The sequence below is a fragment of the Gopherus flavomarginatus genome, chromosome 4 (genome assembly GCF_025201925.1).
Source record: "Gopherus flavomarginatus isolate rGopFla2 chromosome 4, rGopFla2.mat.asm, whole genome shotgun sequence".
NCBI lineage: Eukaryota > Metazoa > Chordata > Testudines > Testudinidae > Gopherus > Gopherus flavomarginatus.
The window spans coordinates 189,203,731-189,227,920 of NC_066620.1; the positions used below are offsets into that span (position 1 = coordinate 189,203,731).

The following is a 24,190-nucleotide window of genomic DNA, read 5'->3' on the forward strand; positions in this document are numbered from 1 at the left end:
TAGTGCGGACTGGCTAGTGAGCTATAAATTCACACTCTGCCTTGCTACTCTCTAACTTCCTTGTGTAGATAAGCCCTACATTTGGTCTACACTGTATTTATTTGCTAGTTTATAAAAATTCAGAAAATATCTAGAGGATTATCAAGTCCAAAAGAGGATGACCCTTTTTGATGATTTATCCTCCCCTTTCTCCTTTGATTAATATTCACTGGCTTGTAACCAGAGGTTATATTTACAGATAACAGTGTGCTGTAATTGAATATTTGGTGTCTGTACCTTCTATTATGTCTTCAGGAAGTATACAGTTTCAGTAGAAATAGTGACTAGAGGTTTGCGGTTAATGGACAACTATTGTGGAAGTAGTAGCCCTTGCTTTAAAGTGTCAGAAAAGTAGCATGCATTCAAGCAGGGAGATTTGTAACTTTTAGCAGTGCTTGCCACAGTTTAGGGCTCATTGAGAGGACACTGTTGGGAAAAAGATCTATACTTAGATTTGAAATTTTGCTTTGCACACAAGTGATGTCTTTGGTTTTGACCCATGTGAGTTCAAATCCCCTTAATGTCACTTTGAGTTTGGAATATAAACTCATGCAAAGCCTCAAACTGACACTTACTGGGTACTGCTACGTTACTCTCGCCTTTCTGTGAGAATCACCTGAATCTGCAAATATGCCTGGTTTTAATGTAATACCGTACATCTGCCCACACTCCATGTAAACTGTATGAGTTTGTAATGAAACACAAAACCAGGTGTGTTTTTTCACTGAAAACGTTTTGCTAAGATATATGTCTTTGGAGATACATTAGAAGATTCAGAATGAAATGCTGACCCCATTGAAGTTAATTTCACCCTTATTCTCCTGGGTTATCAATAAAATTATAATTAATGAGCACTAAATGCACTACATTTGTTTTTTTAAAACCAGTATTTACATTCCAAATGTTGGAAACTTTCTAGAATCAACCAGGCTAATCAAATGAGGCAACAGGTACAGAGCAAAACATTAGGTTGGAAAGATTTACTTGGGTGAACAAAAACTCTGAAAAGATTACCATCCTGCTTTCTATTCCTGATCTTCCAACTGATCTTCTTACTTATTTTCATGCATATTGATAGAGCTTTGACTTGTTCCAACAACAGAACTAAGTCATTGAAATGTTAAAGGATTTTATATTTTGTCAGAAGAGATTGTATGAAGTGAATGTGAACTTGGAGTTTTTGCAAAGGAATCGTTGATATTGGCCCCTATTCAGCAAGGTACTTAAGCACATGCTTAACTTTAAGCTTCTGAGTAGTGCTGTTGAAGTCAATGGAACCAGACACGTGCTCCAAGTTAGGTGCGTGTGTAAGTATCTTGCTGAATTGGAGCCATTACTCTCAACAATTCAGATTTTGATTCAAGCTGTTCCTCTGGTTTTTTCATTTCTTTAAAAGAAGCCCCAAAACTTATTTGCTCAGTTTTACTTTTCTGCCATTTATCTCACTATCTTTCTCTGGGTGACCACATCTTGAATACTGCATGCAGATGTGGTCGCCCTATCTCCAAAAAAGATGTATTAGAATTGGAAAAGGTTCAGAAAAGGGCAACAAAAATTATTAGGGATATGGAATGGCTTCCATATGAGGAGTGATTAAGAAGACTGGGACATTTCAGTTTGGAAAAGAGACAACTAAGGGGGATATGATTGAGGTCTATAAAATCATGACTGGTGTGGAGAAAGTAAATAAGGAAGTCTTATTTACTTCTCATAACACAAGAACTAGGGGTCATCAAATGAAATTAATAGGCAGCAGATTTAAAACAAACAAAAGGAAGGTTTTTTTCATATAATACACAGTCAACCTGTGGAACTCCTTGCCAGAGGATATTGTGAAGGCCAAGACTAAACAGGGTTAAAAAAAGAATGATAAATTCATGGAGGTTAGGTCCATCAATGGCTATTAGCCAGGATGGGCAGGAATGGTGTCCCTACCCTCTGTTTGCCAGAAGCTGGGAATGAGCAACAGGGGGATGGATCACTTGATGATTACCTGTTCTGTTCATTCTCTTTGGGGCACCTGGCATTGGCCACTGTCGGAAGACAGGATGCTGGGCTAGATGGAACTTTGGTCTGACCCAGTATGGCCATTCTTATGTTCTTATGCATTTTAGATGCAACAATAAAGGGGAGCCTTTGAAAAACCTAATCTAGTTAGAGAGAGAGAGATGGACACTGTAGCTGAACTTCACTTCTCGTCTTTGTAACAACTATAGAACTTAGATTTGATGTGGTTTGTCTTAGAAGATCCCTTATCACCTCCACAATTTTACACCGATCTTTGGAGAGGAGAGGCAAAATCAGGCTTACAGTGGAAAGCTGGTTGCAATCTTACATGAAGAGAGGCCATCATATATTTCCATTAAAATGTCCTTCTCCCTGAATAGTCCTATAAGCAGGTTGCAAAACACCGCTAACACCCTTGTAGTTTTAGTTGAGAGGCCAAGGGCTCATGGGTGTGAAAACTAAATCCTTTCACCCTTGGAAATGATCACTCCATGTTGTGGATCAGACATGTTGGGTGTTGAGTTATTGAAAGGAAGTAAGCGCTGTTGCCCTCTACCCTGTATCTCTGGGTCTAGTCCTTGTCAATACAGCACATGTCATCACTAAATTCATATAAACAATAGTAACACCGCTTCTCCCCACAAATTAATGATCAATACAAATGTTAGTTTTCTTTTAGAGAGCGTAACCCACCATCTTGCCCTTTAGTTTGTAGCCTTTGTACCTGAAACCTCTTCCAAAAAGCTGGTCACCTGTTTTTTTTATATTTTTTGTAACTTACAATTTTCACTAAACAACCTCAAACCAGACTATTATTTACCCATGCTAGACATTATACTAATGCCATTTTATGCTTTCTTTTCCTTTTTTGGTTTGATCTCCTTTTCTTTTTCCTTTAAAAATTCCTCAAGTATTCATGCTTCAGTTACTTCAGTGCAGTTCTGGATGCCATTAGGTTTTGCTTTTATAAAATTTATGGCCCACAGACAGTATGTTTCCTTTTCTTCTGTTTATCCTTGGTTGAAGTTGTGTTCCTCATTTTCCTTTGTTTGCATGTGTCAGGTTGTCCCTTTCTTTTGTTCCATTATTTATGTTACCATCCATTTATCACAGGCCACTGTGGAATCTATTATGAGGGATAAGATGCCCAAGAAAGGTGGAAGATGGTGGTTTTCATGGCGAGGGAGGAATAGCACTATCAAAGAGGTAAGTTTAAAAAGCTGATGGAGTTAGTTTTTGGCTGAGGTTTGAATTTCATGTGTCTTACATCCGCCAGAGGTTGTGCTTCTACAGACAGTACAATACCCAGTTTGATTTAGGACACACACAAGGAAGGCATTTAGGGCCTGATCCAAAGCCTATAAGTCAATGGAAAGACTCCTATTGACTTCAGTGGATAAGGCCCTTAGCTAAACATTTTATCTGTTTCACTTCCACATTTGTATTCATTACATCTACCTTTGGCAGCATAATCTAATAGATTAGTCAGGGACATGGGAACCAAGAACTGCTGAGTTCTTATCCTGGCTGTGTGACTAACTTAATATGTGTCATTGGGCAAGTTGCTCACCCTTTCTACAGTTCTGCTTCCACATTTGAAGGATAATGATATTTATTACTAGAGCTGGTTGGAAAATTATAACACATATTAAATTTGGATGAAGAAAATGAAGGAAATGTGGTTCTTCACTTTTTGTTAACCCTCCTGCCAGCCCATTTTCCAATAATCTCTGGATTGGGTGCTTTAATTACATCTTCAGAGCTGTTTATGAATATTGAAGCTCTGTGTAAGTGTTATAATAACCACTGTTCTCTTGCCCTTTAGATTTTTATTAGCAGTTTTAGAGATTAAATATGTCTCTCTTCATTCGATTTTTAAAAAGTTGAAATATCTGATACTTGAGTTTTCTAAGTTTACATAAAATAGTCATTCTTGTGAACTTTAGTTATGGGCTTCATATGATTCATTTTTCTGGCCATATTTTTCCACAACTTATTGAATTCTAAGAATGACTGTCTTCTTGGAGGTGTTCCCTTGTAAAGTGAGCTGTGACAGCTACAATTAGGTAGAAGAAGCTTTAGTTAATGCTGTCCATTTGTTTCATGATAGCCTCGTGTAACTTTCATTATTTGAGATAAAATTGTCAGAGCTAAGTCTGCCCAAAGTACGTTTGGTTAGTAGGTTTTATTAATGGTTAATGGAGTTTCTGTACAGTGAGTGTCTACAAGATTGGTCCCACAATTCCCACCAATTCTTGTCATTTGAAATCGGCTCTCTCTGTATCTGCCAAAGAAAAACAAATTTCAGTTTCTACTGTGGTTTATACTTGAGAGTATTCTCGTGTTCTATGCAAAAATTTTCCTACAGTAAACCCTTGATTTTTTTTTATCATATACATGCACAGAACAAAGTCCTGCTTGCCTTTCTCACATTTATAGTCTTGGTGAAAGCAATAGGAATACCTGCTTGAGTGAAGCAAGCAGGATTGGGCCAACAAGATTATTTCCTTTAAATATTTCCCCTCTCTGTCTACTATGGAATTCACAACTTCTCGTATCTGTGTTTTAGGAAACCAAGCCAATGCAAGATTTGAGTGGGAATGTACTTACTACAGAAGAGGAGTCATCACAAATGAGCATTGCAGACAGGTGCGCAAAAAGAGGGCTGTAGCCAATGTAACTGGACCATTTAAAGATGAAAGCAGGACACTTCAAGTCTTTGAATGGCAGAGCAGGGAAAGTAATGAAATCTGGTTGAGATTTGTAATCTGTTATGCTATCCTATCTTTATATTTGGTCTCTTAATATTGGTGAAATTCACCCATGGTAAAATCCACTTCACCTCCATAAAGCCTAAGGAGATGAAGTGTGGGAGGATTCTCTCCAGGGCAAGGTTGTGGTGCTGCAGTACTTTAATGAGCCTTTTCAAAGCTTACTAAGTCTGTAGAACTGGAATTTCTTGTTTTGGCATCTCCATGACATTCTCTCTCTCCTTATATGTTAGCCCTTCGGTTTTCAATCCTAGCCAGATGTAGGAAGTTTAGAAGCTTTTTGCACCTCACTGAAGTCAAAATGTTCCAGATCCTTGTAATATCCCCTGATTTATGAAAACTTGCACAGTCTGACATCTCCCTGTTTGCTTCTATATACCTGAGGAGGCTCAGGAGAATAAGATGTTTCTTTCAGAGGGATTCTTATACCACCTCTCCCATGAAGAGGACAGGAGACTCTGCAGCTTTCTATTACTTCTTCCAAGGAGAAGCAGAAGAAGGGGTTTCAAAGTCAGCGGATCCTCCTAATTTAAGCAGCTCTTGTAGTATCCCTTGTTGGCCCCAGAATCTCCACTTAGGGAGGATTCTGCAGGGCCAGCATTAAGTTACCTGCTGAAGTCCCATGGGGATGAAGTAGCAGAGAGTAGCTGTCTCCTGCCTGGTCTCCTTTTTGAACAGCCCAAATCCCAATGGAGGTGCAACCAAGTGGCTTACTATGAAACCAGCAGTGTCTACTTCTGTGCTGTCCTCACTCAGATCTGCCAGAGCTGGAGAGAGGATAGTAAGACCCGGATTCAGACCGTAGCTTACACATGCTAAATTAACTTGAGGCTTTTTGGAGGCTGACATTGCAATCCAGGAGACCTACCTGGAATGAGGAGCCACCAGTGCTTAATTTGTGCCAGGGCTTGCCAGGGCAGAGCCCCAGCACCTCTATGATTGTAGGCTTGGCAGTTCACAGTCCCGGCACCTTTCCTGCATCAAATACGAATGTAAAAAAAATTGCTTGAGCCCCAGCACCTCTTTCATTACAAATTAAGCACTGGGAGCCACCTTTTGTTTTGGAGAGCAGATACTGGCAGGTTAAATATGCGGCACATAAACTGCTGCCTCAGTAATATACATTATCCCAAATCAGCAAGATCCACGAGTGGATCTGAGAGGACACATTTCTCATCAGTGATGTTTGGTTCTGTTGTACCTTACATGTTTGTTTAAAGACCCAGCCTTAAAACAGTATTGGAATTTCAATCAGACTTCACTCCTTAATTACTGTTTCGTGTTTGAGTTTTAACTGACTTCAGAAACCGATCAGGAAGGATTTGTTGCTGAAAATCATTCTGTGGTAAATAGAATATTGAGTTGCAAGCAGTTTTTAGCCCAGATATAGCAACCGCAGAGTCAGGCAGGCTATAGTTTTAAATGCTGCGAATCACAACATGCAGTATTTATGACACCAGGGTCAGGACTTCCCAACAACATGCAGAACCCAGCAGTGATGAAAAAGAATGTTAAGAGTGATATATTAAAGATCACATTGGCAGTATGTTAAGAATATTTGAAGCTACCACCTAATATGACAGTTTTCTGTTTACCATTAAAATTCTTATCTTCTGTGAAAAATTTTCCTTGACAGATTTTTAAAAACAATTGTGGTAGGAAAAATAGTTTTATAATGATGTATACTTAAACTAATATCCTGCACAGGAACAAAAAGCTGGTGGCATTTCATTTTAACATTTTGAGTATGGCAATTCTGCCAGAGTTGTCAGTAAAAATATAATTCCATTGACAAAAATTGCTGCTTTCACAAAGAATGTGTGGTGCAGGTTATCTTCCATTAGAAAATTGCATTAGTCATGCTCTGGGTTTATTCTCTAATTGCTGAACTCTTTATAGATTAAATAAATTATTTTCTTTCCTCATTTATCTCCTTAGATTGAAACTTCTTTGTAGTTGCTCACATTAGCTAGCAGATTTTATACATTGTTAGAGTTTTTAATGAGTCAACATGGACTGTAATTTAAGTCTGTTAACTTAAACTGACAATACTAGCATATAGACAAGTGAATGACTTGAAGAACCCAAATATGAATAATGGAAGACATGCGTGAATGAGAATTCAGCACTTCATTGATATATTTCTAAAGTCATGTTGTAAATAACCTCCCAAGAGACAGTACTTAGAAGCAGAGAATCAGTTGACTTATTCAGTGAGTCAGTGCTAATGTATTTTTAATGGATACCCAAATGCATTTACTGAGAGATGATAGCATCTTTTCTCTGTGTGATTTTCCAGACTAAAGGATGAATCTTCTTCAAGTGATGAAGACCTGAGAGCTGCAAAACCAAACCTTGGGTCATTACAAACAAACTCAAGTCATCTCTCTTTATTGTCAGGAGTCAGTTACAAAAAGACCCTTCGACTCACTTCTGACCAGCTTGTGAGTTATTTTTACGTCCTCCTTCTGAAATGTCATTTCTAGCACAATGCAGTTATTCTGGCTAGCACAGGGTTAATGAACTCCGTATTTGTGCTGACTACTAGGCCTTATCTGGGCTGCCTTTGGGACTGGAGAGGCCCTGGGAATAATTTAGACAGTGCTGGAGGACTGTCTAAATTACGGCAGCCTCCCTGAACTGCTTGAAGGCCTGCAGTGCTGCCTGGAATCACCACAGTGATGGGTGCTATGATCCTTTCCCTGATACGTCCATCTGACTCCACTCCTGTCCCCAGCATACCCCCTATGCCAAGTTTTTAAGGGAGTCCTCAGTGGACAGCTTTATGGCTGTCATGCACAAGAAGAGTCCTACACCAGCTGGAAAGAAGGTGTTTAAGGCTCCTTTATGCTGCTCCAGCTCTTTTACCTGGCTTAAAGGGGCCAGGCGCTCTGTGTGTGTGTGTATTTCTCATCTCTCTCTCTCCCCCTCACACATGCGCACATACACACAAGATAGCAGCTTCTAAAAGAGCTGTTTATGAATTTAGTGTGACCAGAACCATATTAATTTTAGTTCCTCTGCACAGAGGTGTTGTGACTAATGCTGATAAACAAAGCTGTTACTGTCCAAGCCCAGGGCATTAATATTTGATTTTGGAGAATTTGGCTATTTAGGAAAATGCATTTTCTCACATCCACACATGCAGCTAATTAATTGTCAGAAGTAAACATACTTGTTGAATACAATATTAGGCAGCTCACCACTCGCAGGTGGCTAAATGAGAGAATGTTCTCTGTAGTTGGCAAGAGGTCTAGAATTTGCCTTAAGACACAAATATGGTTTATTGGTCGTATTGTGTAACAAATTGAGAGCACGGGTATACAAACCCAGCGGGACTTATTTTTCAGATGCAGTAGTTTTGCAGGGGCTTGAAGCCAAATCTGTTTTTTGCTGCCATGAACACTTCAGGCCATACCATGCCACTGATTGCAAAGCAGAACTCCATATTGCTTTTAATTCAGCTTATGAATCAAGGGTACAGCATGGCCCTTGCAGCCAAACTCTGCTTCCATTATTCAGTAGATAGTCCCATGACAGGAAGGGGATTAACACATGCTTAAAGCAATTATCATCCTCCCATTTGCATTTATACTATTCTACCCATTTCACCTGCACAGTTTAATCTTGCGAATAATGTTTCACAGAAAAGTCTAAAGCTCAAGAATGGCCCTAATGATGTGATCTTTAGTGTTACGACACAATATCAAGGCACGTGCCGCTGCGAAGGCACCATCTACTTGTGGAATTGGGATGACAAGGTTATTATTTCTGACATCGATGGAACTATCACAAGGTAAGCTGATAAACGGGGCAAGATTTTACCTACCAGGTAAGGTCTCCAGGCTCAAATAATCGTTATTGACATAGGATTGGGGCAAGGGACCATCGTGTTCAGACTTTGAATTTTCAAGTTTAACCTGCTTTTCCAATGAAGCAAAAAATGTAGGGGGCTGCTGTTACACTGACTGAATTGTTAAAGGCTGGTATGTGCCATGCTGTTGATCTAATTGTTACTTAACAGGCTTTCCTGTGGTGCTTATCATAGTAGTATCTGTGCACCTCTCACACATTAATGAGTTCATTGTCACATCTCCACTCATGAAATCAGTGGGCGCTAGATGCCTTTGATGGTCTGGGCCAGAGGGATTAAGTTATTAGCCAAGGTCACACAGAAGATCTGTGCCATAACTTGGACTAAACTCCTGATCTCTTGAATCTCAGGCCAGTGCGTTAGCTAAAAGACTATCAGCCCACTCTGCAAGCCAAATGAATGCTTAGGAGGGCATGTATCAATACCACTCTTTCCTTAAAAAAACATTTAAAATGGCTTCTGCCTCTTCTTTGGAAGTTATTTCTTGCAGTGCATTTGCTCCATTTTTCCCCGTCTTTATTCAGGTCGGATACTTTAGGCCATATTTTGCCCACTCTTGGCAAGGATTGGACGCACCAAGGGATTGCAAAGTTGTACCATAAAGTGAGCCAGTAAGTATTCAGCAAATCTCTTTGTGTTAATTTCTCTGAATTTAAATGCAAAACCAGATGCCTGTTCACAGCTCCAGGTGTCCTAGCAACTATTTACAAGAATGGTGAATATAAGAAATGGGTATATGAAACTCACAACAGGAAATTGGACAGGATAAGTAGGATCAGGATAAATGGTGAAGGACCTTAACAGTGAGGACAAGAAGCTTGTGCTTGATGCAATGATGAAAGGAGAACCTGTAGAGGGATGCAAAGAGCTGGTGGGGGAGGGAATGTTGATGGCATCAGTGTCAGAGAGAAGATTATGGTAGTCAAAATGCAAGATAAGGGCCTTGACAAGAGCTTGGCAGCCTGCATAGACAGAAGGCTGGAGCTTTGAGATGTTCTCCTGTAAGAAGTGACAAGATTTAGACAGCCTGGAATTGTGCATCAAGGGAGAATCAAAGATGACACCAAGCCTTAGGGACTGAGAGGGTAGTGGGCTTTGTTCATGGTGATGAAGAAAACAGGGAATGGGATAAGGACTTGGTGGGGAAAGATTAGGAATTCAGTTTTAGGAATGTCACATGGAGCTTAAATTTGTGCTGGACAGCAAGAAAGATGCTTTGATGTGGGATTGGATGGAAGGAGATATTTTATCATATACTAACATTCACACACATGTTGACTTAAACTTATTTTTTATTTTTGTTCCCCATTTACTAGTGGTGGCATTTTTGTTATGTTCATTGCTGTGTTTCTTCATTCTTCATTATTATTATATACATGTTCAGATTACCCTTAAATGTGTGAATATCCTCAGATTCAAGGCACAATTGTCCATTTGATTGATTTGATTTGTTCCGTGGCCAGGGGTTGTGTTCAACTTTGTCACTTTTGTTTTCCATGGGTGATGCATTCTAAATTATGGATAATGTAATCTAAAATATGACAGAGACACTGGGCCTGACTCATTCCTTAAATAGGTATAAATGACTATACAAGGTCACTTAGAGAGAGAGTGTGGGTGAGGCAATACCTTTCATTGGACAATCTTCTTGAGAGAGAGAAGCTTTTGAGCCACAGAGAGCAAGATCAATAAAATCTGAAAGCTGACATGGCAAAAGGTGTTTTGTTCCATGAATAAACTCTTACTTGTATTTGAAAATAATTTGTTTTGAAGAGAATTTTTTTTTAATTTTAGAAATTAGCATTGTTAAGTCTACCACTGGAGGCAGCTATTAGAACTTTAACGGCCATAAATTTGGGTTTTCCTGTTAAATTACTAAATTAATTATAGAGCATCTAGATATCATAGACTGGCCCTATATAAATGTCTAAGGGTGAAATTTAATGCCCCTTACTCATATTTAATAGTACTTTACTTCATGGACAGTCCTATTACTGGGCTTGTGCAGTATCGTGCTATTAAACCAGACTAAGGGTATCAGAATCTGGTCTTATGATTACTAGAACCTGTTAAGATGATATCTGGAAAATAGTAGTCTGTGAATATCCTGTGACTTCTGATAAAACCTCTATTTCAGTACCAAGCCAGAAATTATCTCCTGTTAGGTCTTGAGCTCCAAACTTACACATGTTTGAAGAAGTTCAGGCATACAAAACCAACCCTTTGCTATCACAAAGCCCCACAGGTGGGTTACATTTAAAGTAAGGTTGATGCAACATTGTTGCTGGATGCATAATATCTCTTCTTAAGAGGACTCATTTCAGTAAATGATGAGGGATGTGATGCAAATACACACAGCCAGATTTTACATGGGGCCCATACAAATCTCTGATATAGATTCTCCTTTACTGGTATAAATCAGTGAATTCATTGGAGCTGTGCAGATTTTTGGTGTCTGGCTTGTAATGTTTTCACTCCTTAGTAATAATTTGTGAGTTCTTACGGGGTAAAGAGGTTAAAGATCTGAATTTCTAATAGTGATGGCTTATGTCCCAGGCAAATAAAATATCACAATTGTGAAAATGTTCACTTTATTATAAAAGTAATTTCTTCCTGGTTTGTTTGTTTATGTAATAGAAATGGGTACAAATTTCTGTATTGCTCGGCACGTGCTATAGGAATGGCAGACATGACCAGAGGATATTTGCACTGGGTCAACGAACGAGGAACAGTCCTACCTCAAGGACCTGTGTTGTTAAGTCCAAGCAGCTTGTTCTCAGCCTTTCACAGGTATCATTAGGTAGTAGCTTGTACCTAATACAAAATTCACCTCTTATGTGACCACTTTACATTATTCTCAGAGTTTCTAATAGGAGATGGTGCAGCCTTTCATTGAAGACTAACCTCTAGTAGGTAACCAAAGTTTGCTAGTATCTTAGATGGTTACTTAAGACAGGTCTCATTCTACAGTGGTAGCCATTAAAAATTCAGCATTTGCCAACAGATGCCACCTCACCTGTTCACTACAGTTACCATGGATATTTCCTGTTATCAATACCTTCATGAATGCTGACTTTTTAATGTTTGTCAGACAGTGTTTTATATGACTAGATATATGGACTAGATGACCTCCTGAGGTCCCTTCCAACTCTGATATCCTATGATTCTAACTCCTGATACAGGTTAGAGCTAGCTGAAGGTTGGCCTAGCTTGTACTTGCCTGCCTGTGGCTCCGCCCATACAGCTGCAAATAGCCAGAGTCCAAGAGCACTCCAGCCTTGCCTCTGTTTCCCTGGCAGCATTCCCTATATATGCTCCTGGGCTGGAGTCTGCTATGGGGAACGGTGCAGGGCCAGCTACACCAACTGTGCACCGTGCAGGATTCTCTCTATGTCATGGAAATTCCCTCGGGGACAACTCTGTCATCGGTTTGATCCCATTTTGGCAAGAGAGGTATTTGTGAAAGGGCTGCAGCCCAGAGATGAACTGGCTTCTCTATTCATTATTCTGTAATGAAGCACTAAAGAGAATTAGAAGATGCCTTTGTCTTTTCTTACCTCTAATTGTCATTGATGGATGATCTCACCAGTAGAAGCAGCTTACTTGAAGGTAGTCCTTTGGATCTGGTACATGGTGAAATTTAAATCCCAGAGAGAGCATAGAGAAGCTATACAAAGGGAAGGCCATTATAATCTATTGACCCATTCTGCAGTTTTCAGTAAGGCAGTTTATATCATTACATTACATTTACCATACATCTTTATTTAGAAACTGCTGTCTATAATTCATTACCCTTGTTTAGTAGCTAAATCTTTACCACACAGTTTTTAATAAAAGCTCCCTTTAGGAGGCTTGTTTTTAGTTTGAACTTTATCTGTGCAAACATTTACATTTAATAGGAGCCCTGGCTTCTAAATGAAGTTGCATGGAGGTTTTCGGTGCTAGAATCTGACAATCGGTGCTAGATGAAATGTATTATATAAAATAAAAATAAAACAGCGGATGTACTTATGAAATACTTCCTTTTTATTTTAGGGAAGTGATAGAAAAGAAGCCAGAAAAATTTAAAGTTCAGTGTCTGACAGACATCAAACATTTGTTTCATCCGAACACAGAACCCTTTTATGCTGCCTTTGGAAACAGACCTGCTGTAAGTAATAGCTGTGATTATTTTTCACTATGAAGTGCAAAAGTGCTGTTGTTGTTCAGTGTTTCTTTTGTGGTAATGCCTCAGGACCTCAAATAGGAATTAAGGCCACATTTTGTTAGGCCCTGTAAAAACAAATAATGTAAAGTCAGTCTCTCCCTCATCGATTTCACAGTTTAGGATGTAGGTGATATTCATTAGGTGAATAAAGAGACAAACGTGGAGGGCAAGGTAGCAGTGAAGACATGTGTTTGCATAAGTTAGCAGTCCCAGCATTCCCAGGTGGTTGACCACTTAACTGTATTTAAAATCTGTAAAGTTGTTTGAAAACACTGAAAACCGTGCCTTTCTTTGGCGTTGTTAGAAATGTGTGTCCAAATTCCTCTTTCATTCGCACAGCACAACCACAGTGAGCAACACGTAGTTGCTGTAGTATAAACAGAGGTAAAATTTGGCAGGTGAAAATCAGTGGGATTTAGACTCCAAAGTTACTTAGCCACTTTTGAAAATTGTGCCCCTGTGTCTAATCTCCTCTAATAGTATGATAACTTGGGGCTTGTCTGCACAGTACATGAGTGCGCACCAGTGGGGAGTAAATTCTAGTGTGTGGCATGCTAACTGGCCCATCTGGATCTTGCTGCCATACACTAAAAGTTCCCTAGTGAACATTAACGGAACACATGTTACAAACAACACTATGTTAATATGCGCTAGGGAACTTCTAGTACATGCCAGCAGAGTCCACATGGGTCACTAAATGTGTGACATGCTGGTGATGACAAGAATGTTACACTTCTCTGGTGCACACTAATGCACCATGTAGACAAGCTTTTAGTTTCTGTGGATTTTGTTAGGCTTAGTTAATGTTAGTAACATGCCATGAGAGCTTCAGATGCAGGATAACACATGTATATTCAGTGCCAGTACTTTGCACTTCGGTATTCTTTATATATTTGTCTGTGCTATATATTCTATATCTATATTCTATACATTTTCTAAAGAATAAAATGTATTGTGCAAAGGCAGAAGTACGGTTTATTTTTTTTAAGTTACATTTTTTTTCATTCTTTACCAGGATGTTTATTCCTACAAGCAAGTGGGGGTCTCTTTAAACAGAATATTCACAGTTAATCCCAAAGGAGAACTTATACAAGAGCATGCAAAAACCAACATCTCATCGTAAGTAGTAATTTGTCCTGAATACTCTATGAGCCAAATTCATTACCCGGTTGATGATGAGAGTTACACCAAGGATTTATTTGGCTCTGTTTTAGCAAAGGTTTCCTCTGTTTCAAATGAAATATATAGATTAATATAACATTTGATTACTTTGATACCAAGTCTCCACTTGCCATTATTTGAACTAACAAGAAAGATACTCACTGAGCCAGCAATTAAAAAAAAAGGTTTATTTTATTCACTTGCAGGGATGCTGTTCAATCCTAATGCAGTCAGTTTCAAAAACAAGTTAAATGTAGTTTCCCAGGTCCTTCTGCCATTTTTTGTGATCTTTAAATAATTCTTTCTTTAAAGTTTCAGGGTTTCTATGTGAAAGATTTGGGCAAACAAAAGCTGAAACTAACTATATAGTAGGCACTGCTAAAAGTGGCTATACACATCCTTGTCCAATTGCAGTTAATGGGAATTTTCCAGAGTTTAAACAAACTGAAAGCTTGATTTTGGAAGCACTTGCATGCGCTAGACGTCCCATTACAGTCAACAGAACTACTCACATGAACAGGGTTCTACAATCAGGCCCTGAAAAAATATAAATCACTATATTTTTCTCTTTCAGTTATAGGACCCTAAGGGTAAACTGGTAACAATAGTAGATAGAAAAAAATCAGACAAATGTAGATTTAAATTTGTGTGTCCCTTTAATTCTCATAGTATATATGAGCCAGAATGTGAACTTTGTATTTGTACTGGTGCACAGTTATTCACAAGAGCATTCCCATTGACTCAGTAACACTATTTGTGTGAGTAACTGCTCACTAGTGTGAGTGAGGGTTAGTACTCTTAAATATCTAAGAGGTACACAGAATGGTTTGCAGCAGGTAACAAAGACCTTTTAAAAAATCATTTTATAGAGTCACAGGTAGAAGGGGAAATAAAAGAAACAGTGTGTATAGGTATCATGCTACAGTCACTGCACATGAGCAGCCCTGGAACAGTAAAGGGATTGTTACAACGTGATGGAACGATAAATGTCAGGATGCTGCAGTGAGTCAGCCAGGTGGAAAGAATATGGTTTGAGATACTGAAACCTCATAAACATTTTAGTCCAAATTTTCAACAGTGACTAATGATTTTTGAGTGCCTGGAGTCTTGGGTTCTTCACTTAAGACACCTGAAAGGAGCCAGACTGTCAGAGAGTGAGTACTCAGCTCTTTTCAAAAAATGAAGCCTCTTTAGGATGTCTCAAGCTGGGGACTCAAAAAAGAAGAAATCCCAAATTACTAGTAACTTTTGAAAATCTGGGCCTTAATGGTTGTTTTTTTTAACAATTTTTTATGTGGGCTTCCCCGCCTAACCATTTCCAAAAGGAACAGTGGTAAACTCTGCTTTCCAACACATAACCCTTTGAACATCACTGCTCAAAAGGAATACCGATGAAGGGGTGGAAGCCAGCTGGTTGGACTGATCATTTCATGCAGATGAGCTTTAAATTGTGCTGGTAATGTGCAGTAGGGTGCCTAGAGCCTTGGCTGGGCAACTTTATTTTTAAATCAAAATAAAAAATCTGAGATGATTTAAACAGTAATTTTTTCCCCCCAGTTACGTCAGACTCTGTGAGGTGGTTGATCACCTGTTTCCTTTGCTGAAAAGAAGCCATTCTTCAGACTTCCCTTGTTCTGATACCTACAGTCAGTTCACGTACTGGAGGGAACCACTACCACCTTTTGAAAACCAGGATATTTATCCATCCTCATCTTAAATGCATCTACAGCCTCTTGTTCAAAGGACTGGTTATCGTATATTTAAAAGACACAGCTTGGTTTTTGCCTTGGATAGATCAGCTGGAATCTGTGCTATTGTGAGCATTGTATTCATTTGTTAAAAACAAATTTGGAACTGTGTTTCCATGCTTAAAGTCACCTTTCCAGTGACTAGGCATGAGAGCGGTGCTTCCAACTTCTCAGCCAACATGCTCAAAATGTGCAACAGTCTTATTAAAAAAGATCAATTACAAGTGCAATGATACTGCTTTTAACTTAAAAATACTATAAAGTTTAGTTAAAAAAACCCACCAGTGGTTCTCAACCTTTTCCTCACCATATCTGCCATGAACCATCTAGCCAGAACCCCCTTCCATTTAGCAGGATGGGAAGGGCAGGGTTTCAACACCCTGACGCGACCTCTGTTAAATTAAAAATCTCTTCTTTAAAAGAACAGACAGTAATCCCCTCCCAGACAAGCATAGGATTGTATAAGAGTTATTGGGCCAAAACTTTAGCTGGTTTAAATTGGCTTTTTTTTCCTGGGAAATAAATAATGTACATTGTAAACTGAAAGTAAGAGAAATAAAAATATTGTATCTGATTCTGTCATCCCTACTCACCTTGAGCAGTACCTTACTACAAAGGCAGTCCATTTGGATTAAGGTACAGTATAAGTATACAAGTGGAAGAATTCAACTCCTTGGGTGAAATCCTGGCCCTGTTGAAGTAAATGGCAAAACTCCTGTTGTCACCAGTAAGGTCAAGATTTTATCCATTGATTGCACAGAGTTGCACTTTGCTGGAGCTGACAACTTCAAGGGATTTGTCAGAACTGAAAAGTATTTTGTGAAGCATTTTCTATGGCTAACATGTGAACTTGCTGCTGGGTTAAGGGTGCATCTCATGATTTCAACTTGCAGCATTTTTTCAGTTGTGTGTGCTTTGCAGTACATCTGGCCATCTTTGGCATCAATGAAATCTTTCTTTCCACTTTCAGTTCTATACCTGAAAATGTCTTTTCTCATTTGCACAGACACTGGTTGTATGTACTGCTCTGTTATATTACTTACTTTTCAGTGCCTTAAATTTTAACTGTGTGCATTGGGGTCAATATTGCAGATCATTTGAGAACATTTTTCAAATAATGTACTGCAGTACTTCGCTTTGAATTGTAACTTCAACTGGCCAATACCAAATGATCAAAACGTTTGTGCTTGGAGATAAATAGTAAACTGATTACCTTTTTTATTTTTAAAGATATGTCCAAAGCATAATTGTTTTCTGAAAATGGCATCATGGGATTCTATGTTTAGTGTATTTCAGTTTCTCCCATATCAAATTTGCTCAGTTTAAAAGGAAAGGCTGGACCCTGCTCCTGATTTAACTCAATGGAAGTTTTGCCACTGGCAGTGGGAAATAAATTGGTGCCCCAGAATATGGATTTTCTAACTGCTGGCCCTGCATACGCACTTATTTTGGATGTTAAAGTCAAGGGGCCAATTCACATTGCCCTGCATCTTGAGTAATCATTTACACAAGTGCCCAAAGTTTTTCCTTCTTTTGCAGCATCACTGGATCTCTGACCAGGAGAAGAATATTTCAGGTGCATGTATGCTGTAGTTAATTCAGAAAGAGAGTACAAGGAGGAAAAACACATTTTGACTTCCAGTTCTTAGGTCAAGTGTGCAGGGCTGGCAGTTTTAAACAAAAACAAATATATATATTTTTTATTGTAAACTAAAACAATTTTAGTATTGTTTACTAAACAATATATAGTATAGTAGAACAAATTTGGTATTGAGTCCCGGAGACACTGTCAGTGTGGGCCTCAGGGTGCCAATTTAAGAGAGTCACGTCTGTACAACCAGGCTTTAATTTATATTATGTGACTCTTGGCTGTATAAGGCAGGGATTAGGAGTAGTGATGTGATTTTATCTCTGTATAAAGCCTCAGTGAGACCAATGCTACAAAATCTCATACAGGTTTAAAATGACCACATTTTAAGAAGATGTTGAAAAATTGGAGAGGGTTCAGAAAAGAGTTACAAAAATGATTCAGGGTCTGGAGAAAATGCCTGAGAGTGAGAGACTTAAAGAGCTTAGTCTGTTTAGTTTAGCAAAAAGAAGATTGAGAGGTGATTTAATTGAAGCATATGAGTACCATCAGGAGGAGAAAATGCTGGATATTAAAGGGGTCTTTAATCTAGCAGAGAAAGGAAAACAGGAACTAACAGCAGGAAACTGAAGCCAGACAAATTCAAATGGGAAATAAGGCACAATTTTTTAACAGTGGGGTGTGGATTCTCCATCTCTTGATATCTTGAAATCAAGGCTGGATGCCTTCCTGAAAGATATGTTTTAGCCAAATACAAGTTATTAGGCTCAATACAGGGGTGTAAAATTTAATGGCCTGTGATATACAGGAAGTCAGGTTGGATGACCTAATGACCCCTGCTGGCCTTAAGCTGTATGAAACTATGAAATATTATTTGTAGATATTATTTATTACTTCCTGTCATTAACTGTTGAATTACTGGATGAACATATTAGTCATAGCTTGGCCGTATTTATTTTGCTAATGGCCTCTTGTAGTGCATTTATGATATAAAAAATTCCCAGCCACTTGATAAGATGCACTCAGTTCAGTTACCCTCCTGCAGTACTTTGGGCCTGACTTTCAGAGCCAAGCAACTGGAGCTCCCGTTGATCTGACCCAGAGCGAAACACATCTGAAAGGCAGGTCCATAGTGTTTAGTTGCGGATGTGCCAATAAGCAGTGAATCCAGTTTTAATCACCTTTTAGTATTGGAAACAAAATGGCAGTGTAGATGAGTAGCTGATTTAAACCATTTCAGTTTGAAGACCCTATTACACTATGGGACACTGTGTGCTCTGTCGAAGTTTGATTGTAGCTGTATAAACACACACAGTTGTATTTCACTCTTAGCTAATATTTATTAAATTGGCTCATGGGGAGAACAGTTTGGAAAATCAAAAGCTTGTTCTGTTAGCAACAAAAGATTTTGCTTCATTTTAAAATATTTTTTTAAGTACACTATATTTGGCTTAGACGGTCAGGCAGTTGTATGCATACATCTTTAAATTGGATTATTCATTCATAAAGAACAAAGTGGAATGGTTAAAGGAATTCTTACTCTTTCTGTGAAAGAAAAATGTTGCCTGCTTTCAGTTTAATGATCTCAAGTATCAGAGGGGTAGCCGTGTTAGTCTGGATCTGTAAAAGCAGCAAAGAATCCTGTGGCACCTTATAGACTAACAGACGTTTTGGAGCATGAGCTTTCGTGGGTGAATACCCACTTCTTCAGATGCATGCATCTGAAGAAGTGGGTATTCACCCTACGAAAGCTCATGCTCCAAAACGTCTGTTAGTCTATAAGGTGCCACAGGATTCTTTGCTGCAGTTTAATGATGGTTTCTGTTACAGAGAGAGAATTTTTTGCTAACATAGTGCAAATACAGACACCCAAACCACAATGTGCTCTATTGCTACAATAGACATGTTATAAACTAGACTATGCAGTGGTGACTATTGTTTATTTTCATGAATCTGATGATTATCCCACTCAACATGGGTGGTTGTAGGAGGGGGAGGATAATATATGCATCTCATCAGTTATACTGAAGCTAAAATTTATTGCAACTTTTGGGATTGGGGGAATTTTTTTTTATTTTTTGGTTTGGCTCATCATTTCTATTTCTATTTATATACAGGATTTGCTCTGTCTAGTGCACTGATGGAAATCATTGTAACACCTCATTTTGATGCGCTGAATGCAAAGACGTTAAAGATATATTGTAATAAATGCAAAGAGCTGAAAAATAATTTTCTGCCATTTCAATTCTGCGACATCTTAAAAATAGTCAGCTTTGGCCTTGTGTCTTTTGGCCAACTTGAAAGAATATTGTGTTGTGTGATAATTGTGTCCATTAGTAATGGCTTGTCTATTATCAGGGCTACCCGGTGTTATGTCCAGCATTTATAGTATTCACCCTGTGGCATCACAGAGAGCCTGTGAGCCAAAGCTTATGGAAGATGCCATTGAAGGTGGCCTGGCCGAGTGCCTCTGTTCTCCCACTATTCCTGGCTGTCAAAAAGCAGTTTAGTGCCGGGAGCAGCCAGGTAGAGCAACCCTGATGCTAACTTTACTGCAGGGACCAAAAAGGCCTACACAGCTTGACCCAAAATTTGAGAGCTGCAAAGGCCTAATGCCAGCTTTTTGCTCCTCTGGCCCCATCCATCCTCCCTCTCCTCAAGTCTGGGCCTGAGCATAGCTCAGCCTGACCTCAAAATCTGGATCTGGGTTTTCAACTCACATTCTTCATGTTTGAATGAGACTCTGGATACATAAGAGTCTGGTCATGTCGCAGTGAAGGCAATAGGAGTGCTGTCATTGGCTGTGATGGGACCAGAACTGCACAGTAAGGTTTGTTTTGTTTTCCATTCCATTGCTGAGAAATAGAATAGAAAAATAATTGCTGCTATTTATGAGAACACAAAATATGCATTGTGCTCCCTCTGCTGGATATGCTGAGCAAATAATGACAATCAGTTCTCAATGCTGCCAGGCTGGCATTAGTTGATGATTAAACAATAAAAATGTTTGGAGTTAAGAAAATTCTACAGCAGCTGAAGTTCAGTTCAAAATTCTGAGAAGAGCCATGTTTGGGCAGGCCACACTCACGGCAGCACCAGGCCTCTCTATTGTCTGTGGGTATGGCTACACTTACAGTTTTGCAGCGCTGGTAGTTACAGCTGTGTTCGTACAGCTGTGTAGGGCCAGCGCTGCAGTGTGGCCACACTGACAGCTACCAGCGCTGCAGTGTGGCCACATTTACAGCACTTGCAGCGCTGTTGGGAGTGGTGCATTGTGGGCAGCTATCCCACAGAGCACTTCATCCCATTTTGGCGCTGTGGCTTGTGGGAAGGGGAAGGAAGTGTGCGGGTCTTTCTGCTTCCTGTTCCAACGCCCCGTGGTGCTTTGCTACACATTCCGAGCAGTTTGGCGGCATTGTGAGTCTGCAGCGCGGTTTCTGAGATTTCTGTTACAAATGGAGCCTGAGCTGCTGAGGACCTTGCTGATGAATGTTGCCAGCACATCACGCATGGCAGTGGAGCTATTCCTTCAGCTGCAAAGTGACAGTGAGGAGTCAGACAATGATATTGAAACGCCTGACGCTCAAGACACTCAATTGCTTGTGGCAGTAACAGACGTGCTCAGCACCGTGGAACAGCGCCTTTGGGCTCGGGAAACCAGCACTGAGTGGTGGGATCACATCGTCCTGCAAGTCTGGGATGACGAGCAGTGGCTGCAGAACTTTCGGATGAGAAAAGCCACTTTCATGGCACTGTGTGCTGAGCTCGCCCCTACCCTGCGGTGCAGGGACACGAGATTGAGAGCTGCCCTGCCAGTGGAGAAGCGGGTGGCTATTGCAATCTGGAAGCTGGCAACTCCAGACAACTACCGATCGGTGGTGAACCAGTTTGGAGTGGGAAAGTCCACCGTTGGAATGGTGCTGATGCAAGTTTGCACAGCCATTAATCGCACCCTGCTAAGAAGAACTGTGACTCTGGGGAACGTGCAGGACATTGTGGATGGCTTTGCAGAAATGGGTTTCCCTAACTGTGGAGGGGCAATAGATGGGACGCATATTCCTATTCTGTCACCACCCCACCTGGCATCAGAGTACGTTAATCGCAAGGGGTATTTCTCCGTGGTTCTGCAAGCGCTTGTGGATCACCGTGGGCGTTTCACTGACATTTACTCAGGATGGCCTGGAAAGGTGCACGATGCACGCATCTTTCGGAATAGTGCCCTGTTCAGGAGGCTGAGGGCCGGGACTTCTTTCCCAGACCGCAAGATCAGAGTAGGTGACGTCGAAATGCCCACTGTGATCCTTGGAGACCCCGCTTACCCCTTAATGCCATGGCTCATGAAACTGTATACAGGGAAGCTTGACAGGAGCAAGGACCGGTTCAACTACAGGCTGAGCCGGTGCAGAATGACTGTGGAGTGTGCTTTTGGCCGTTTGAAAGCCCGCTGGAGGTGTCTTTATGGGAAGCTAGATTTGGGGGAAAGCAGCATCTCTGCTGTTATATCCGCATGCTGTACCCTCCATAATATTTGTGAAGGGAAGGGTGAAAGATTCAGTAGGGAATGGACCTCCGAGGTTCAACGCCTAGAGGATGAATTTGCACAGCCAGAGAGCAGGGCTACTAGGGAGGCCCAGGAAAGGGCTTCAAGGATTAGGGATTCTTTAAGGGAGCAATTTTGATGCTGAGAGCCAACAGTAATGTTTGGTGCCTTTGCTGTGCTTTGTTCTACCTTGGGGTACAATATTTACCACTTCCTGCAATAATAAAACGTATTGTAAAAGCCATAAAATCCTTTATTCAAAGTACAGTACATAAAAGGCCAGGGGAGTTAGGGTGGTGGACTGTACATTCAGAGGTTTGAATATGTCCTGTTTTGATTACTATTCAATGTCTGCTGCACTTCAGGATTACTATGCTGCAGGGTAATGGGGGTGGAGTGCACAGGGTAAGAATTATAGTTATCAGGGCTGGTAGGTGATCGTACAGGTGTTGGGGGCAGCTGGGGGTAATAAGAAACTGGCTGCTGGAGAAAGGTGTTTTGTGCAAATACTGGGGAACGAGAGAGAGCTTTGGGAGGGGTGTGGGTTACCACGGTACAGATCTGCCTGCATGGCTACGAGAGACTCAAAAGACTCAGTTTGGCGAGCCAGGAGGCTTATCATCTGCTTTGAGGTTTTTTTGATAGCCAATTCCTTTCTCCTGCTTTCTGTTTGCCTCCACTCATACATTTTCTCTCTCCATTCATACATTTTCTCTCTCCATTCCTGCGTCTTCCTACTTTCTCTGTTGTAGTGAATCATGACTGCTTTGATCAATTCTTCTTTTGATTTTCGGGGATTTTTTCTCAAGTTCTGCAACCGATGTGAGGCCGGTGATCCGGCTGCATTAGTCAAGGTCACTAAAAAAAACGTAGATAGAAACATGTAATACACAGAGGCTACATTGTTTATTATCACACAGTGAGTTTTTAGACTTTTTGTAGCATCCTTCCCACATACCTCACATAACACAGAGAGGCCAGGGAAGCGAAGGCATGGCGAGCAATGGGGTGAGTGTTTCTGCCCCAAGTGCACCTGGGAGGGGGAATTGACCGATGGGTCACTGGGGTTTATCTGCACTGGGTACAGGAGGTAGCTGGTGTCCTGCACAGGGGACAGTAGTGAACAGGAAGGTTGTGAGCTGCTGGCAGGGTGGGGGCGGTCCGCGTAACTGCCGGCCTGCTGGTGAGGGGGGGAGAAACGCACAGCTGTGCTGGCTGCCTGCTGGGAAGGGTGGGGAAAAACCAGAGGGCACCGCGGGGCTGGCTGGCTGCCTGCTGGGAAGGGTGGGGGAAGACTGGAGCGCACCGTGGGGCTGTTTAGGTGCTGGGAACGGGGGGGGGGGGAAAGACCGGAGGGCTCCGCGGGGCTGGCTGCCTGCTGGGAAGGGGGTGGGGAGACCGGAGCGCACCACGGGGCTGGATGCCTGCTGGGAAGCGGGGGGAAGACCGGAGCGCACCGTGGGGCTGGCTGCCTGCTGGGAAGGGGGTGGGGAGACTGGAGCGCACCGCGGGGCTGGCTGCCTGCTGGGAAGGGGGTGGGGAGACTGGAGCGCACCGCGGGGCTGGCTGCCTGCTGGGGGGCGGGGAAGACTGGAGGGCACCGCGGGGCTGGCTACGTGCTGGGAAGGGCGGGGGGGAAGACCGGAGCGCACCGCGGGGCTGGCTGCCTGCTGGGAAGGGGGTGTGGAGGCCGGAACGCACCGCGGGGCTGGGGGGGGAACGCGAACCTGGCTCCCTGCACTCAAGTATCCCTAAATTCTCAACAGGGTTTCCTACTGCCAGATATATCACTGCTGCGTGTTACCTGGGAAGAGAGGGAGGGTCTTCTACAGCAATGTGGATTCCGCCCTGGCCCCTATGCAGCTTGCCTGTGTGCAGCCATGGTCCCCCCAGCCCTCGCTGCACAGTGGATCGGACGAGTTAGCCTGACCGGGACAAGGACCACGGTGGCTCTCCTGATAAACTTGAGAAAGCACATTGCGCACGCTCTGGCTGCAACTTTTCAAGAGATTACCGAGGCAGATTACAGAGACGTGATAGAGTAAATCAATGGGCTATTCCACGTTTAGGCATGCATGCAGGCAGCCATAACCCATACCCTCCTCTCCCAAAACATAAAAATCTGCTTACCCCGAGCACGCTCCTCAGTTTCTTCCTCACCAGCAACTTCCAGCTGCTGCGACTGGCTAGCCTCCTCCTGGCTTGAGAAGAGCTCCTGGCTGCATGCCTCCTGGGACTCCGGGGTGTCTCCCTCC

The 24,190-nt window shown here is 41.3% G+C and overlaps 1 protein-coding gene across 14 annotated transcripts in view; it reads left to right on the forward strand.

The window, feature by feature from the left end:
- The window catches only part of LPIN1 (lipin 1), an 82,454-nt gene extending 62,830 nt beyond the window's left edge, over window positions 1-19,624 (forward strand). For 12 of the 14 annotated variants that reach the window (XM_050950706.1, XM_050950717.1, XM_050950707.1 and 9 more), the window contains 11 exons: window positions 3,160-3,252; window positions 4,616-4,695; window positions 7,117-7,261; window positions 8,465-8,613; window positions 9,216-9,302; window positions 11,329-11,481; window positions 12,727-12,841; window positions 13,914-14,017; window positions 15,617-17,512; window positions 17,557-18,955; window positions 19,188-19,624. In XM_050950706.1, coding sequence (XP_050806663.1) covers window positions 3,160-3,252; window positions 4,616-4,695; window positions 7,117-7,261; window positions 8,465-8,613; window positions 9,216-9,302; window positions 11,329-11,481; window positions 12,727-12,841; window positions 13,914-14,017; window positions 15,617-15,776 — 1,086 coding nt within the window. In that variant the 3' untranslated portion in view covers window positions 15,777-17,512; window positions 17,557-18,955; window positions 19,188-19,624. Of the gene's footprint in view, window positions 1-2,957; window positions 3,036-3,159; window positions 3,253-4,615; window positions 4,696-7,116; window positions 7,262-8,464; window positions 8,614-9,215; window positions 9,303-11,328; window positions 11,482-12,726; window positions 12,842-13,913; window positions 14,022-15,616; window positions 17,513-17,556; window positions 18,956-19,187 lie in introns of those variants that run through there. The other 2 variants (XM_050950719.1, XM_050950720.1) reach the window with 2 other exon arrangements.
- Window positions 19,625-24,190: the final 4,566 nt, after the last annotated feature.